Source organism: Lissotriton helveticus, chromosome 2_1 (assembly GCF_964261635.1).
Source record: "Lissotriton helveticus chromosome 2_1, aLisHel1.1, whole genome shotgun sequence".
In the NCBI taxonomy this organism is placed as follows: domain Eukaryota; kingdom Metazoa; phylum Chordata; class Amphibia; order Caudata; family Salamandridae; genus Lissotriton; species Lissotriton helveticus.
In genome coordinates this window covers 1,390,798,044-1,390,815,698 of record NC_136059.1, presented here as the reverse complement: position 1 = coordinate 1,390,815,698, position 17,655 = coordinate 1,390,798,044, and the positions used below count along the sequence as shown (strand labels likewise).

General features: G+C 45.5%; 1 protein-coding gene across 1 annotated transcript in view; it reads left to right on the top strand.

Annotated features, from left to right (window-relative positions):
• Window positions 1-17,655, top strand: part of LOC144818679 (uncharacterized) — a 255,026-nt gene that overhangs the window by 134,582 nt on the left and 102,789 nt on the right. Inside the window, exon 3 of the mRNA XM_078676329.1 lies at window positions 14,369-14,628. Within this exon, the coding sequence (XP_078532455.1) occupies window positions 14,369-14,628 (260 nt within the window). The remainder of the gene's footprint in view (window positions 1-14,368; window positions 14,629-17,655) is intronic.

The following is a 17,655-nucleotide window of genomic DNA, read 5'->3' as shown; positions in this document are numbered from 1 at the left end:
AAACATGGAACCGTGTTCCCTTACATATCGCTATCAGTTTATAGTGGCAGTTGTTCACCTGCACTCTGGTCACTGGGACATTATGCAGCAGCTCCAAACATTGCATAAATGCAAACGGTAGTCCCATTCATCTCAATATATCGCACATAAACCCCCTTTTGATGGAATCAAAGGCTTTGGCCGCATCAAGCAGCTCAGCCGCAGCCTTAACGTGTGGATAAATTTAATGCATGACTGCAAACAATGTGCGTAAGTTATGCATGGTAGAACGGGTCGGAACAAAGCCCGACCGGTCTGGCAGAATTTTGGTATCTGACCTAAAGCGTCCAGGGTGTGTTTCTGACTTTAGTAGAGTAATAATTGGCGCCTCACATAACGTTGGGGGATGCATTTTATTTGCATAGGCTTCGCAATACATGTTATGTAGATGGGGAGCTGTCAAGTCCATGTATGTTTTATAGAATTGACCTGGCAAGCCCTAGCTACCCGGTACCTTTCAGGAGCGGTGCATCTGTATCGCCTCCTTTCCCTCATCAGCTATAGATTCTTGCATCAGGGACTCTCTTTACCCCGGGGAAAACCAAACAAGCGCAATCTCCTAAAGAAAGGTGAGTATTTCTTTGCCAGGTGCCTCGTCGCACTCGCCATACAGCTCTGAATAGTACTTCATGAACAGTTCAAGTATATCGGCTGAGCCATGGCACATGGTGCCATCATGACGCTCCAATTCCGTAATGTATTCCTGCATCTGCTGGAACCTAATTTTTACCGCCAGTGTGTGGCTCGGGCGGCCACCCTACCCATACGCCCTGTCAACCCAACGCCTAGACATATGTTTGATCTCTTGTTCTGCAGTTTCATTATACTCTGTGATTTGCTCCCTGATTTCCTCTAATGTTTCCTTTTTGTGATTAGCAGCGTACTCTTTTTCTAAACTAAAGAGGGATGTTTTTATCCTGCTCATCCGGGATCGAAGATCTTTAAGCACACCTGCCTGCAGCCCAATACATGTCCCCCTAATTGTAGCCCTAAATGTTCCTGCTTCTTCCACTGTGCCCTCATTTTCAAGAACGTACAGCTCGATAGCCAGATGAACCCCCTCTCTAAAAATAGGATCCAGCAGCAATGATGGCAGTAATCACCATTGAAGGGGCTGAGTCAGATGTTTGGGGATACTCATAGTCAGGGACACTGGGGAATGGTCCGAGAGAGTGCGCGGGAGATGTATCACTCCCCTCATCCAAGGCGCAGCCCTGTCAGAGATCAGCCAATAGTCCAACCTGGACCATGTTTTATGTACAGAGGGGCTGTGTGTGCCCTCCCGGCACCTTTGGGTTCTGCGTTCTCCATATATCAATATGTTTATGCGTGTTCATAATATCATGTATGACTTTTGCCGACCTTTTCCCCTGCCAGGTGGAAGTCGCACTTCAATCCATATCAGGATCCAGATACGTGATATGTTATAAGAATAGTAAGATTCGTACCACCCAGGCACCCCTGTATGAGCGTGTACCTGCCCAGATCATCTGATTTTGTATGCATAAGCCGGAAGGGAGTGCCACGTTTTACTAAAATCATGACCTCCCGGCATATGATGAATGTGAGGAGGCTGCCTTTACTGCCGCCCACCTTGCACCCACCTTACCCTCACCAATGCTAGTGAGGTGTGTCTCCTGCAATAAAGCCAGGTGTACCTGATGCCTGTCCAGATAGGCTAACACCTGCCTGATATTTTTAGGATTGTTCAACCCCCATGTCATTAGTCGAATCTCACCTATCATTTGTGTGGTGTTTCTTGTATTTGCATACTATTCCTCTACTGTGTATATACATCTGTGTCCGTATAACTAGTATATTTGACAGCCAGTGATGTACTATGCCTGAAAAAACAAACAACCCATTTCCCCCACCCACTTTGGCATCCCAAACATGCCGAAGGCATTCCCAAAGAACAGTTGCAACCAGCATTCTAACTGTATTGGGGAACACCCTCAGGGGCGGTGAGATACACGTACTCCCACCCGCAAAGCGGATGTGGCCAGAACAACATTGTTAGTTAGGTAACATCTTGATAAACTGCTTTTACCTTACATTACCAACATAGCCACAACTCTGATTTGATTTCTGAATTTGTAGAGCGCACGCATGACCAGGGACGTCTTGGCGGTAAGTTAATGCAAAAGTCTGGAGCTGCTGGTGATATGATGTTCTAACTAGGAGGTAAAGAGCCAGGTTTTTACAGCCTTCCTGAATGATAGTACTGAGGAGCTGTTTTTTATTGTAAAAGGTAGTTGGTTCCAGGTTTTAGCTGTCTGAATCAGGAAGCTCCGCCCCCATCTTACCTGCTTGAATTTAGGGACCTTAATCAACTTTGCCTGCCTAGATCTTAGGCTCCTGGGAGGTCCGTACTGTTTCAGTTGAGTTTTTAAGAAATGGGATCTTACCCCATGAAGGGCCTTGTAGGCTAGGCAGATTGACTTAAACCTTATCCTCAGTGGAGGGCTCTTAGTCTGTGGGCAACCGGCTCAGGTCTGGGAATGTCCAGCACCAACCTCGCTGCTGTGTTTTGTAGACACTGAAGTTTTGTTAGATGTTGAGTTTGTATCCCAACATACAGGGCGTTGCCATAGTCCAATCTGGATAAGACCAGTGCCGTTACTAGTGTTTTGCAGGATTCTTTGGGAATAAAAGGCAGAAGTCTTTTTATTATTTTCAGAATGTACCACACAGTTGAAGACAGTTTGTTAATCTGAGCGTTAAATGACAATTTATTGTCAAAAACAAATCCCAGATTTCTAACTTAGTCCACTGGGGAGGGGCAGTCGCCTAAGCTATCTGGCCACCATTTAGGTAACCAAAAATTCAAATCTGTCCCTAGCAGCATAACTTCGGTTTTAGCACCGTTTAAGTTTAGACAGTTTAGCTGCATCCAGTGATTAACCTGTTTCATTCAATTGCTAAATCTTTCTGCTGTTTCATCTAAGTTATTTGAGACTGACACCACTATTTGGGTGTAATATGCGTAGGAGACAGGTAGAAACCCACAGTTCCTTATAATAGTTGCTAGTGGGGCAACATATATATTAAAAAGGGTAGGGCTCAGGGAAAACCCCTGAGGTACCCCCCACGGTGACTTTAAGGATTTTTCCAGGCATCTGGGAAACAGCTTGACTGTATTATCCTTGTGAAAACCAGATTTAATTGTTCACTAAGTAGGTCTGTGATAAGGTGCATCACTTTGGGTGGACAGGGGTCCGTTAGGCCTCCGGACTTAATTGTCATCATCACCTGTCTGATCTGTTCCACTGATAGGGGCAGAAAGCGGAACCCTAGATTGAAGTTTCCAGTGTGCTTGCTATGCTTGGGATGTATATGTGATTGGTGGTGTCCGATTTGTCGATTGTCTTAACAGATTCGTACACTGATTTAACTTTGTCCACGAAAAATTGTCCCAGTGTATTGCATAGTCCAGTGCTGCCTTCTATTTGTTTATAAGTGGTGAGATTTGTTTTTAACCATCGCAAATAGCTCTTTACTGGAGTTCTTGGCCTCGTTTATTTTTCTTGTAAAATAAATGCCTTTTTTTTCTATTCTTAGTTTTTTATATGTTTCCAGAGTTCTGCAGTATTCTTCTTTCGTCTGTGCCTCATAATTGGCCCTCCATTTTCTCTCTGCCCTACGGCATGCTTGCTTGTGCACCGTCAATTTGTCAGAGAACCATGGTTCTGAGGGATTTTACCTCCTAGAGATAATCCTTTTCATGGGGGCAACAGTTTTAACCGCGGATTTGATCCAGCTGGATACTTGATCAGCGGCTGAGTTGCTATCTAAACCGAGTTCCGGAATGGTCATGAGAAGCTGTTCCTGTAGTCTAGGTGCGTCAATCTTAGCCCAGTCCTGATAGGAGATGTACCTGGGCTGGGTAACCATGGCTATTTTAGCCTGCTCCATCTTCAAGGAGAATTTTATTACTTTATGGTCTGACCAGGGGACAGGCATTATTTCTCCAATTTCAATGTTTGTATTTGAGGTATAGATCCCATCAAGTGTTTGCCCGGCCACATGTGTGTCCTGCTGGATGATCTGGTCCAGGGAACAGCTGGCCATTGTCTCGGCCATTGATACCGTGTTTTTATCAGAATTCTTTTCTAGATGTAGATTAGAAACTTTTATGCAAAATCGTATCACAGTCCATATCATCTGCAGCCCCCCAAAGTCAGTTAAAATAGGCCTAGCCCTGTGTGCCCACTGTACTCAATACCACCCACCAGGTCACTTTACCCAGATATACCTGAGTCACACTGTCATGAGATACCATGGGGTTATACAATCAAAACTCTGTATTGCCAACCCAAACAGTAAACTCAAACAGGGCAGTCCAGCGAACCGCAAACCCGCCCACATAGTTCTTGTATATCAGCGATCCCCCAGTGACATAGTTCTAACTTTGAATACCCCTGCTCATCATCGCAGATGATCATCTGTTCCAGCATGCGGCGAACTGCCTTTTCAAAGCGAGCACCAATTTGAAAATGTCTCGCCCCAGCTGCTATGACTCCAAGCGTGCGGGGAGCATGAACGCCTCAAACTCTTTTGCTTAACTTTCACCTTCTTAAGGAAGCCCTGAGCCTATTTTGACGTTGGAAACAATTTCATTTTGCCCTCATGTGTGATCTGCAACCTCACGGGGTACAACATCAAGTAGGGGATTTCCAGCTCACGTAACCTCCTTTTGATGAGAGCGAACTCCCTGCACGCCGCCTAGACTGCCATGGTAAAATTCGGGAAAAAAGGCACTACGTTTCCCTGATAGCTGGTATGTTGCTTCTCCCTTGCTAGTCGTAGCAGTGCATCACAATCTCGATAGTTCAAGATTCTAGCCACAATAGGCCTTGGTGGCGCCACTGGTGGTGGCCTGGGAGCCAGCAATCTGTGCGCTCTCTCAATGATTAATACTTGTGAAAAGTTCTCCGCACTGGACAGTTCTTTGAGCATTGCCTCAATGTAATCTTCAAGTTAACCTGTATTAGTGCCAAATCTTCATTCTTCACTCTTATGACCTTTAAACCTTTTCCATGTCGCGGTACCTATCCGCTGACATATGTGATTAATCTTCGACAGTAGAGATGCGCTGCTCCGTTGTATCTTGGCACGCTCCTTGCTTGTCTAACTTGGTAGCCATATTGTCCATTCTGATCGTTAGCGTGTCTATCTTCTTATCTATGGCCTGCAGACTCTGCTGCATCGCCAGTAAAGTGGCCTTCAGTGACGACGAACACGGTTGCCTCGTCTCCAGCTCAGTGTCTGAGTGTGCCACGGTAGGCCTCGAGGACCGACAGGATTCAAATGACAGTTTGGATTGTTGTTTGTTAGACTTGCCCATGGTCTTGGTTCCATGTCAGCAAGACAACTGCAGGGGTACTATACGAAACCCATAGCTTTTTGCGGCTATACTTGTCTCCACTCCTCAACCAGCCGCTACACACATTCGTAGTGCCCAAAAATGCCAGCGCCACCACAGGTATCTGAGAGCGTTATCCGTTTGGTCACACCGCGATGAGGGTACACAGGTTCCCAAGCGCAGGTGGGCAGTTGCCACTAATATATATCACCAGCCCATATCAACCTTGCAAGCAGCAACTGTATTGCGCTATTTTGTACTGCACACAACCTGAAGTGCACCCCCTGCAGCCAATCCACTTTGACGATGTTACAGGCCGCACATGCTGTTCAGTACATCACCGCACCGCGACCAGCCTCCAAGGACATCACCAAGACCATGGGGCACGGCCCAGCAGGCCACCGCTGTCGGGGAACTCCCTTTCACTATTAGGATCTCTTCCCAGGCCTGTGCCTCAGCTCACAGGCAGAGCACCGAGCCCCCACTTGTTGTTCACTCACAGGGGCCTCCGCAGCAGTGAGTAGTCAGAATGCCTTTTACCTCCGGCGTAATCTCGGCCTAAATGCCAGCCGCCATCTTGTCATGGAGCTATTTACAGTCCCATACTCTGTGCCACCAGAATCTCCTCCAACAGCCAGTCTGCACTGCTTACGACTGTATCATTGTGCTCCACTGACATTCCACTGCACAGTACTGTTTTAAAAACAAGGATTCATGCTGGTTCCGCCGATAACTACAGGATACTGGTTCCGGCTGGCAGAGCAGCACTATCGTTTGGCCATTTTGCCACGGGCTCTCTAGCGCCCCTTGGGAGCACATATAACTGTCAAAATCAGAAACTGCACCGGTACCTGGTGGACTCAGATCTGACCTCTCCTCAAGACAGACAAGTGGGTACGCACCAGGGTGAAACAAAAGTCTCATGGTGGTGGTGACCAGAAGAAGCAAGATTATTTTAAGGCCTCTTCCTCCGATAACCTTGGTGCTCTTTGTTTAAGAAAAAAGGCCATAGGGCAAAGAATGCCAATTGCCTTGCTCTAATACTGCTATTACTACTCCCAAACCTCCTAGTGCCCAAGTAATAGCACTGGTAGTAGTAGTGCCCCCAAGAGATTAGCTGGGTTACCCTTGGGTACTGAAGTGGGTTCAGGCCCAATCAGGATACCCACTGAGGCTGTTTTAGTCTGATGGTGGCACTGAGCTTGCCACCCTTATTGTAAGTTCCACTAACATGGGCAAATACCGACAACAGCCTCTCCTCAATGGCCAGAAAGCTGTAGTGGACAGGGACACAGGTGCCAGTGTCACTATGGTGACAGAGAAAATCGTGTCTCCTGAGCAGATTATCCTTGGTCAGATTTACCAAGTGACCAATGCTAGCAATGTCAGGACAGATCATTCCATGGCAGTTCTCAATCGCAGATGGGGAAGGTTAACTGGCCCAAAGGGAGTTGTGGTATCTTCCGACCTAACTGTGGACTGTCTACTCGGCAATGATGTGGAAACTTCAGCTTGGTGTGAAGTAGTGTACAGGACTCATGCAGAAATTATGGGAATTTTCAGCTAGAGTCTTTGCTGTCACTAGGGCTCAGGCAAATAAGGGAGGCACTGAGGGAGTCCTGTATCCTGAAGAAAATGGAGCAGCCAGCTCCCAAAAGAAGGAGAAGGAAGGGTAAAGAGGTATCCTCCTCTCAGATTTCCAGTGAGAATCAGGCTCCTGAGGGAGATGATCTTAGAACCTGTGGAGTAACTGGTCCAGGGAAGATTTGAGTCTGAAGCAGAAGGTCTTTCCCTCTCTTGAACAACTCGGATAGCAAGGTGCTACTGAGGAAGCAGGGAATGTCAGTGGGTCCCACAGGACTTATTGGGAAGATGGGCTCCTGTTTTCTGAATGTAGAGAACCCCAAGCCTGATGCCACCAGGAGGTTGGTCATACCTCAGAAGTTCTGGGGTTTCCTATTGACCATAGCACATGACATTCCCCTTGCAGGACTTCTTGCAAAGCAAGCCTTTTGACATGTCTGAAGACACCAAGGAGTTTTGTTGCTCCTCTGTCACTTGCAAAGCCAGTGGTAAGTCAGGTGGCACTACAAATGCCCCCTTAATCCCTCTACCAGGGGTTGGGGTTCCCTTTGAGAGGGTAGAGATAGACATTGTGGGTCCCCTAAACCTTACAACATCATCTGGAAATAGTTTTATCTTAGTGGTGGTGGACCATGTCACTAGATAACCAGAGGTTATTCTCCTTAGGACAACTACAGCTCCCGTAGTAGCCAGGGCCCTACTGGGAATCTTTTCCAGGGTTGGGTTCCCGAAGGTCTTGTCAGACAGAGATACTAGCTTCATGTCTAGCTACATCACTGCTATGTGGTAAGAGTGTGGTGTTAAGTATAGGTTTACCCAACTCTACCATCCACAGGGCAATGGGCTTGTTGAAAGGTTCAACAAGACCCTCAAAGGTATGATCATGGGACTCCCAGAAATGCTGAAACGAAAATCGGATGTCTTTCTTCAGAAGGGGTTGTTCTGCAGCTAGCTCATTTGAACGTTGGACAACCAGTTAGGGGTCCATTATGTCTAATCAAAGAAGGATGGGATAAACCTCTCAAGCCTCCTAAACAGGACATAGTAGACTATGTTCTGGGCCTGCATTCCCGCATGGCTGAACACAAGAAGAAGGCCAGCAAATATCTTGAGGCCTGCCAGGAGCTTAAGCAAGTTTCTCATGACCAAAAGGGTGTACTAACTGTTTACCTGCGAGGACAGAAAGTCTGGGTGTTAGAACCTATGGCCTCAGCAACTCTCAAAGACAAGTGGATTGGTCCCCATACTATACTGGAAAGGATAGATTAGGTCACCTACTTAGTTGACCAAGGTACTCCAAGAAGTCACCACAAGGTACTTCTTGTGATTCGCCTAAAACATTTTGTTGACAAGACTGACATGAGGTTGCTTATGGCCGTTGATGAGGGACATGAAGAAGAGAGTGACCCTCTCCCTGATCTCCTCTCTGGACCCTATTAATGGATCAGCTGAAGGAGTAGTCTTGGCAGACAGCCTCACTGATCAACAGCAAGCTGATTGCAGACAGGTTCTCAGTCAGTTTCCTAGTCTCTTTTCTCTGACACCCAGTCAAACCACTTGGTGTACCCATGAAATGGGAACAGGAGACAGCCTGACCATGCCAGACATTGCTTCAGGATAGAGGTCCAAAAGATGCTCAAGGTAGGGGACATTGAGCCTTCGGATAGCTCTTGTGCTAGTCCTGTACTACTTGTACCAAAACCTCACACTCAAAATGCTAAGAGAGAGATGAGGTTTTGTGTTGACTATAGAGGCCTCAATGCAGTCACTATGACTGATGCCTATCCAATTCCAAGGGAAGATTAACTGATTGATACTTTGGCCTATGCCAAACATCTTAGTACTTTTGATCTGACTGCTGGTTATTGGCAAGTCAGACTCTATAAGGATGCCAAACCAAAAATAGCATTGTCTACCCCCAGTGGCCATCAATCAATTTATTGTGATGCTTTTCGATTTGAAAAATGCACCTGCCACATTTCAGAGGCTGGTGAATAAAGTCTTAACGGGCCTGGAAGCCAATAATGCAGCATATGTAGATTACGTGGCTGTCTTCAGCTCCCCTTGGGAGAATCACCTGCTCTACCTCGAAAATGAACTTGAGGCCCTCCAGAAGGCAGGCCTCACTATCAAGGCCACAAAGTGCCAGGTAAGGCAGAGCAAGGTTGCGTACTTGGTCCTCCTTGTAGGTGGAGGCCAAATTCAACCCTTGGAGAGAAAAATTCAGACCATCGTGGACTGGATTGCTGCCACTACCCAATCTTAGGTCGGAGCTTTCTTTGGCCGGACAGGGTACTGCATAATATTTGTTAAGGGTTACTGATCCATAGGGACACCCCTTAATGATCTCACCTCCAAAAAATGCCTAAGAATGTTCAGTGGATATTTACCTATCAGAAGGCATTTGATGACCTGAACCAAGCCATGTGCTCTGCTCCTATTCAGCAAAGGCCTGACTACTCCAAACCATTCATTGTCCAAACAGATGCTTCTGAGACGGGGATAAGTGCAGCATTGTCACAGATTAATACAGACCAGTAGCTTTTCTAAGCAGAAGTTTGTCCCCCAGGGAGAAGCGTTGATCAGCTCTTGCAAAGGAGGCCTTTACTGTGGTCTGGAACTTGAATAAGTTGAGGCCATACCTGTTTGGCCCTCACTTAATTGTTCATACAGACAATAAGCCCCACTAATTGCTTAAATAGATAAAGGGTGAAACCCTCAAATCTTTGAGGTGGTCCATTTCCCTTCAGGGGATGGACTTTTCAAAGGCCCATAGACCTGAGAGTAACCATGCCAACGCAAATGGACTTTCCAGATATTTCCACTTAGAAAGTGAAGACTCAACTTGACAAGATAAGTCTTATGTCCTTACATTCGGGGGGGGGGGTTGTGTCAGAAAGTAGGATCTGCTTTCATAGTTATCTCCACTTTTTGCCTGGTGTGCTCTCTCTCCCCTAAATTGGCTCTGGTAAGTATTTTGGTACATCCACAATTGGCTGCTGGTGTACCCTTATAAGTTGCTAGTATATGGTACTAAGGTACCAGGTCATGGGTACACCAGGGGTCTTCCATGGACTGCAGCATTCATTGTAACACCCATGGGAGCCCACTTAAACACTGACTATAGGGTTGCCATTCCAGTCTGTGTGAGATGGTACTTGCACCTCTCACGATAGATATAAGTGTCTTTATATAAGTGTCCTTATATCTGAGGCCACTGCACTTAAAACCTATAAATCACCCCTGTGATAGACAGGGTGCTTGGTTACAAGTGAGAGAGTGCCCCTGCATGAGCATGACACCCCTAAAACCCCCAGAGTCAATTCTTCAGGCTTTGTAAGTGCAATCACCCATTTTAAGGTATATAGTAGACATCAGATATTATGAGATGTCTAACTATATAATGGCTGCACTGAACCTGGTCATGATTGGTATCAAACATGTTGGAATCATACCCCAACACTGATTCTGGTTCTGGGGGCTCCTTATGGGACCCAGTACTCTCGGTTACAGCCTTTCAGGGTCTGCCAGCAAGCTAGTGCTGCTGCTGACCACAAACATGATTGTGCCGTCTTGCTGCTGAGCTGAGCTTGAGCAATGGAAGATAGAAGAATGGGTTTTCTGTCACACGGAGATGTGACCACTTTCCAGACAGGACTAATTGTATTGAGCTGGGGTGGGGTCGCTTTACAGCGGCACCAGACTGCTTTGAAGGACAAGCTTGGTGCCGTCCTTGCATACTCCGGTTTGAGACAGGTCAGAAACCCTTGGTTCGGGCTTTACCGTGAAACATGACAAAGGACAAGGAAATATCTTCCTCTCTGTCCAGCTTCTCCTTTGTAAGTGATCCAACCCTTTCCCTAGGCTACTTAAGGGCTCCCATGGGTTGGGTCCTCAGATTCATCGTGGAACAAGACTCACTTCTGAAACCAATACACTCTTTGACTGTCTAGACACTTGGACTTCATTGGACTTCGACTGGAACCGAGACTGCATCAAGGAAGACTCCTGCTGCTCCTGGACTCGCTGTTCTTCAAGTCTTCAGCATTTTCTGTCCTTCTTCCAGGTTCTCCGGAAGGCCTGTGGGAATCAAAAAAATCCAAAGTAATCCCCCTTGGAGTGAAGGAGTCACTCCATTGCATCTGCAGGCATCAGAACAAAGCTGACCAGTCTGCTGCTCCTATCATCCTATGGACCTCCCAAGGCCCAGGTGGTGGTTCTGCAGCTCCCAGCCTGACCTGTATTCTTTGCAATTTTGAGGACAGTATCCCTCGTCGAATCCACTGGTGCCAAACCCCTATGCATCACATCAAATTGCTGTTGCCAAGGCTTGTTGGCTCTGCACTCCAGAGATCTCAGGCTACAAGAAGCTCCAGCCTCTGGCAACTCATCCCTCAAAGATCAGCATCTGCCCTGCATCCTCTGCACCATGGGTCTCCATCATTGGTGAGCTGTCTGAGGTCCTCTTGCGACTCTGGTGCCTTCGGCCTGTGAGCCTCTCGCATGTCTTTCTTTGCTTCAGGGGTCTCCACTGGGCTCGGGCTGCTCTGACTCTCCTGCGCTTGGTGAGTGCCTTGGACCTTGCTGGTCCCAATGTTCGCATCTTTTCGCTTTGCACGCCAGTTATGGCTACCAAGTCTTGTTGGTGCTCCTGCCGGACACCAACCAACTGAACACCGACACTCGATATGGGACACCTTGTGTATGGCTCCTGGTCTTCCTCAGCATTACCTGGTCCTCACAGCTGCAGCAACAAGGTCACCATCTTCACTTTTGAACCTCTCGACATCGGTGGGCATTGTGCTTAGTGGTGTAGACTCTGTCCCCTCTGCTTGCAGGTTCTCTTCTTCAAGAACCAACTCTTGGATGCTACTGGACTCCTTCACAGGTTTCACCAGAGGCATCTTCTTTGAAGCCTCCCATTGTCGCCTACGGCAGCTTCTGACCTCACTTCACCCCTATGCATCCGGTTTCCCTGGTGTAGGTAACTTGGTTCCTATAGGCATCCACGAGTGGGGTGGCTCTCCACCCTACCGTCTTCCAAAGGTTTCTTCGGGTTACTCTTGGAAAGGTTGTTCTTTAAAATGGCAACAGATGCTTCTCGGGCTCATGGCTGTGTTTCTATTCTGCACACAGCCTCTGTGGGGTATTGGGGTAGTTACCTTGTGTGGTTCGTTGTGTCTCCAGTTCCTCTGAGTCTTCTAGTTCAAGTCCTGTTCTCCTTTGCAGTTTGCATTCCACTTTCTTAGTATATGGGTTGGTCTCCCCCTGGAGACCATTGTATATTTGTGTTACTTACCTGATTATTTTGAAATGGTCTTCTGTGTATGGTTGATGTCTCTGGGTAGCAGATATACCAATGTGTTAGTGATTGTGTTGCATAATAAACAGATTTAACATTGTGTGGTTCTTTTTCATCTATTATACACTGTCGATTAACTGTGGTAAAATAAGCAGCTTTACACTCCTTGAAGATAAGCTTGAAGGCTGCTCTCCACAGCTACCACTTTGAGAAATGTCTATGGTTATCAAAGACCACTTAAGTGACCATAACAGTTGCCTGGATTAGTGCAAGGTGCATCACTCCTGAGAGTGTGCACCGTATACTAAGCCAGCCTCCTACAAACACCAACACCAGTTCTCCATTATACTTCTCTCACCAGGGCACATGTCCTAATAAGAAGTGGAGCACTAACCAAGTTAGGCAGTATGTACGTGTCATCACAGCATGTGACATCGCACATGGCCTCACAGGAAGTGATGTCACAAAAAATGACATCACTTATGTCAAGCAGGTCTATCATGAGTACATTTGAGCACATTACAATATTTATCAAATTAGATTTTGCGCTGGAGTTGTGCTTAAAAAGTGATGCAACCCCGGTGCAAGATCTAGGTCTCCACTTCTACATTCATTTATTAAACCTCTGCCAGAAATAAATTGCCAATAAGTAGAATATGGCAGTATATCTGTTCTGCTTATTTGGTTGCAAAGTATGCATTTTGAAATAGCTTATGAGGTTAAGGCACCTGCTGCATAGATCTTTATGTATCCAGTAAATCTAAGGAAATAATAATAATGGTAGGTTATCTCTGGAGGTTAATGCACTAGAGAGACAGGTGTTTTGTCTAGTCCCAATTTTGAATCAAAGTAGCATAGAGGCTAAATATCCCGCAAAGCACATCATGTGACACACAGATGACAGATTTTTATTTTATGTAGATGGGTAAGTGGTTTATTGCTTTTAACACAGAGATTATTTAGTTAGTTGCAGTTCATACATTGTAATCCTTCTACTATAGCACAGTGAACTATGAAGGAAACACCGTGGGACTCCTACACCTTGTAACCCTCACTATCTTATGTAACACATCCTACAAAATTGATTTACACCCATGTGTATGTGTGATGTAAAACACTCCAACACCCTGGATTGGCTTGAGTAGCACTATAAAAGAAATAGTGGTATTTAAATTATTATTTGTATAAATATTAGGGCAGACCAACACATCTGACACAATGTAGCGCGAAAGATGTGTGCTTAGACTAGGTCTGATGCGATTTGTTCTCATGTTCCAGGCGAGGTTCAACTGCTCAAAATAAACTTCAACAAAACATTAGCCTTTGAGTGTCTGAATTGCGCAGCCTGAAATAGCGAAATAAAGTAGGGTCCGCGCTGAGGAGGGGCAGGCTGTAGTCAATAATCAACAAACTACCTCTCTTCCTTTGTCCTGGAAGTGCAGACTGCAGACAGTGGCAGCAAGGACAAGGTGTGAAAATATTCCTGCAGCTTTGCAGCACAACAAAAGGGAAGGTCCCAGGCCAAGTGCAGGGCCATTAGCACGTCAATGCAGACATGCCAATAGTCCTGCGACTGACTGAAGAGAGATGGGATTTTTTTTGTCCCCCCTCACCCTTGTCCCCTATATACCCCCACTACAAAATCTGGGGGCTATATCCCTCACACTTCCTATACCCATGGTGACTCCTTTTGGTCAGTCTGGAGTTAAGAACCTTTTTTACAAGTCATTTGCGGCACCCGTACGTCACTTTTTCCCATATTAAAAGTGAGGCACCGGTGGTGCAAGAGGATTGTAAATAAGCCCCCAGTCTGTTCATGTGGAGGTCTAAAAAGCACAAAGAACCTCAAATCATAAATGCATACAAAAAATGTGTCACCTTGTGTAATGATTGTGTGCAACATTTAGATTATTGACAAAAATATAAAACACAATTGTACACAAATTATGTTATCGATTAATTTAGGCGCTTAGAAACATTTTCCCTGAAAGCTGGCATTTGCCATATAGGAAAAACATGTTCTGGCAACACAGATTATATTTCCTCTTTTCATGCTTCCTTGTTCGTTGTTCTTGCAGCGAGGAGACCCAGAGCAAGCGGCTTAGGAGAGGGAAAGGGGCAGCATCTGGGAGAGGTAAACGCAGAGAAAAGGAGCCAGAACAAGAACAAGAACCAGAAACAGAAGCAGATGCGGCAGCCGAGAAGGGAGAGGAGAATGATCAGGCAGCGGAAGGGCACGTGCGAGAAGAAGCCGCTCCGGAGGAGCATGACGTGATTTCCGCCTCTCAAGAGGAAGTGACTCAAGAGGCGACACAAGAGGAAGCTGCTGTGTCAACAGGTAAAACAAGAGTGAACGCCTGTGAAACTACTCCTAAAGCACAGCCTTATTATTCACGTCGAATCACTTCTCCCTGAGGCCAAACTAAGTAGGCTGACGATTGAAAATTACAGGAGTTGCTTTTAAATTCGAACGGGCGTGGCTGTTAGAAAACTCCCACGCACCTCCGAGACCGCAGGGTGTGAAATACACCCGCACTGGGGGCCTTATTTATGAAGGCCTTGCGCCACCGATGCGTCACTTTTTCCCATGTTAAAAGTGACGCACCGGCGGCGCAAGGCCTTCATAAATAAGGCCCTGGGCTCTTATTACTAACGCAGTTGATGCCATCACATGGCAGTTTGATATGGTTGTGTCACAGGAAGCCCAATCCCAGGAAATGATAGCATGGGAAAAGGAGACAAGTTGGCAATAATTATTGGTAAAAAAGAATTACCTAGTACTGTCTAGTACAGTGGTTCCCAAACTTTTGACTCCTGAGGACCCCCATAGAGTCACCATTGGAAGCCGGGACCCCCAAGGAATTTGTAGGATTTAAATTTCAAACATGAAAACAGTAATTCGGAAAAAATTAACACACATGTGCACACAAAACAAATACTCAAATTACTAATGATTTTAGTGGCATATTTACAAGCCCCTATCACCATGGGAACATCACTTTCTGAGACGTTCCCGTGTTGATAGGGCTTTGCCTTATTTACAAGGCAACGTTAAGCCACTTAACGTGGCTTAACGGTCCCTTGTAAATAAGACCCCCTTTGACATAATGCTTAGAGTGAAAGGGGTGGGCAGTGCGTGTTGTGGTGGGCGTTTCCCCTGCGACACCCATTGATTTTGACGCTGCCTCCCATTTACAAGAGCAGCGTAAATGGGAAGCAGCGCCAAAATTAAGGCCAGGGAAAACCTGGTCTTAACTTGGCGAAACAATGAGAAATGCTTCATTTCTCCTCGTTTTTGTAAAACGCCTTGGATTGTTTATGTTCAGGAAGGCGAGCCTTCCTGCACATAAACTTTTAAAAAAAAAGACATTTTGTAACTTCCATGTGTGATGCATTAAGCAGTACACATAGAAGTGACAAAATGACATTTCAAGATTGTTTATGTGCCGGTAGGGGGACCTTCCTGCACATAAACAATCTTCCCCTGTTAAATGTAGCACCAGCGCAGGGGAAACGCAGGGCTGCACCATATTCTTGTAAATATGGTGCAGCCTTGCATTTCTGAAGTAGTAGAGTGTGTTGTTAAGCCAAGGAGACAGGTCTGAAGAAGCACAAACTCAAGGAGGCAGGTCTGGAGAAGCACAAACTCGAGGAGTGCTGGTCTGGAGAAGCACAAACTCAAGATTCAGAACATAACACAGTGGTTAACATTGACTTTAACAATAAAAATGTATTTCCACCCAAAGAAACCTTTATAGAAGCATCAGGATACTGAAAGAGTGAAAAAAAAAACATGTCACTAACTTGTACCTTGCAGTGTGCAAGCAGCTGTTTGATGACAGTTTTTGGTCACTGTGCTAGATTACGATTGTCACTTATGAACTGCACTGTAACAAAAGAATCTCTCTGACAAAAGCAGTAACCCACTGACTGATACATATCAAATACTGTTTTTTAAAATGCATGGTACACTTCTTTGCAGTAGGCATATTAACCCTCTGTGTTACATTAGTTCAGTCACAGCTGCCACTGGACAAAACTCTCATGTCTCTCCAGCAGGGAAATTAATCACTGTTGTTATCTTGACACTTTTATTGTTCTTTGAAAACTTCTAATTGAACAAGATACTTTGCAGTGCTTTTAAAACTGCTACCTGCGGACCCCCTGGGAATGTGTCAGGGACCCCTGGAGGTCCGCGGACCACAGTTTGGGAAAGACTGGTCTAGTATATCTATAAAATGTATACGTAATGTATACCTCTCACTTTGATATTCATGATATACAACCAGTATCAATTATCAATAACCAATATCAATTTCATCAAGTATCCCTGAAAGGAGTTCTGCTGTGTCGAATATATGTGAGTTGTACACCTGCAGCAGACTTCGTGTCTCTGGTACGGGAATAGTTAGATCTATGCAGGTGTTTTGTTTGCAGCAGAAGCCCACTGTACGCTTGTGTCTGTGAGCTCACTCAGTAATAGGTGCTTGGCACTCTAGGTATAAATCACCAGCAGTGGGTGTCTCTTCCTCATTCATGAGCACATTTTTAAAACATGTCATCCAAATTCAGATTACTTTAAATAAGTGTATCCATCCACATCTGATATACTCCTAATACATTATGAACAATGTGTGGAATTACCTGCTAGTGCAACAATAAAGAGGCCTCTATTAAGCTTTAATAAATGTAGAAATAGCATTAAAAATGCATGCACAATGAACATCATCAGTGTTTAAAAACTAAGGGACTTATTTACAAGCTCCTTGCACCGCCAGTGCGCCACTTTTTAGATGGGAAAAGTGACATACCTGTTGCGCAAGAGGCTTGTAAATAAGCCCCTAAGTAAATAATTCAATTGTCATGTATATAAACAGTTTGGGCATATTTGCAATGGTAGTGATGGAGCAAAGCATTAGCCTTCTTGACTTAACACCGCGCTCTGACACTTCTGAAACTCAGGGCTGCTCGATATTTACAACAATATGGTACAGCACTGTGTTACCCCTGCGCTGGCACTAAATTTAGCTGCCTAATGCCAACGCAACCACTCTTGTACCATAGTGCAAGGGTGTCTGCGTTGCAAGGGAAGACTGCTTATTTACAGGAAGGTGTCCCTTCCTACTCATAAACAATCTTTAAATGGCGTTGTGTTACTTCGATGTGTGCTGCTTAATATAGCACACAAAGAATTTGCAAAATTTCTTTTTTTAATGATTATTTCAATCAATGGTGTTTTGCTGTTTCCATGTGTGCTGCACAATGCAGCATACATGTAATCAGCAAAAACAGGGAGAAGTTGAACATTTCTCCTCGCTTCGCATGGGTAAGACCAGGTTTTCCCTGGTCTTAATATTGGCGCTGC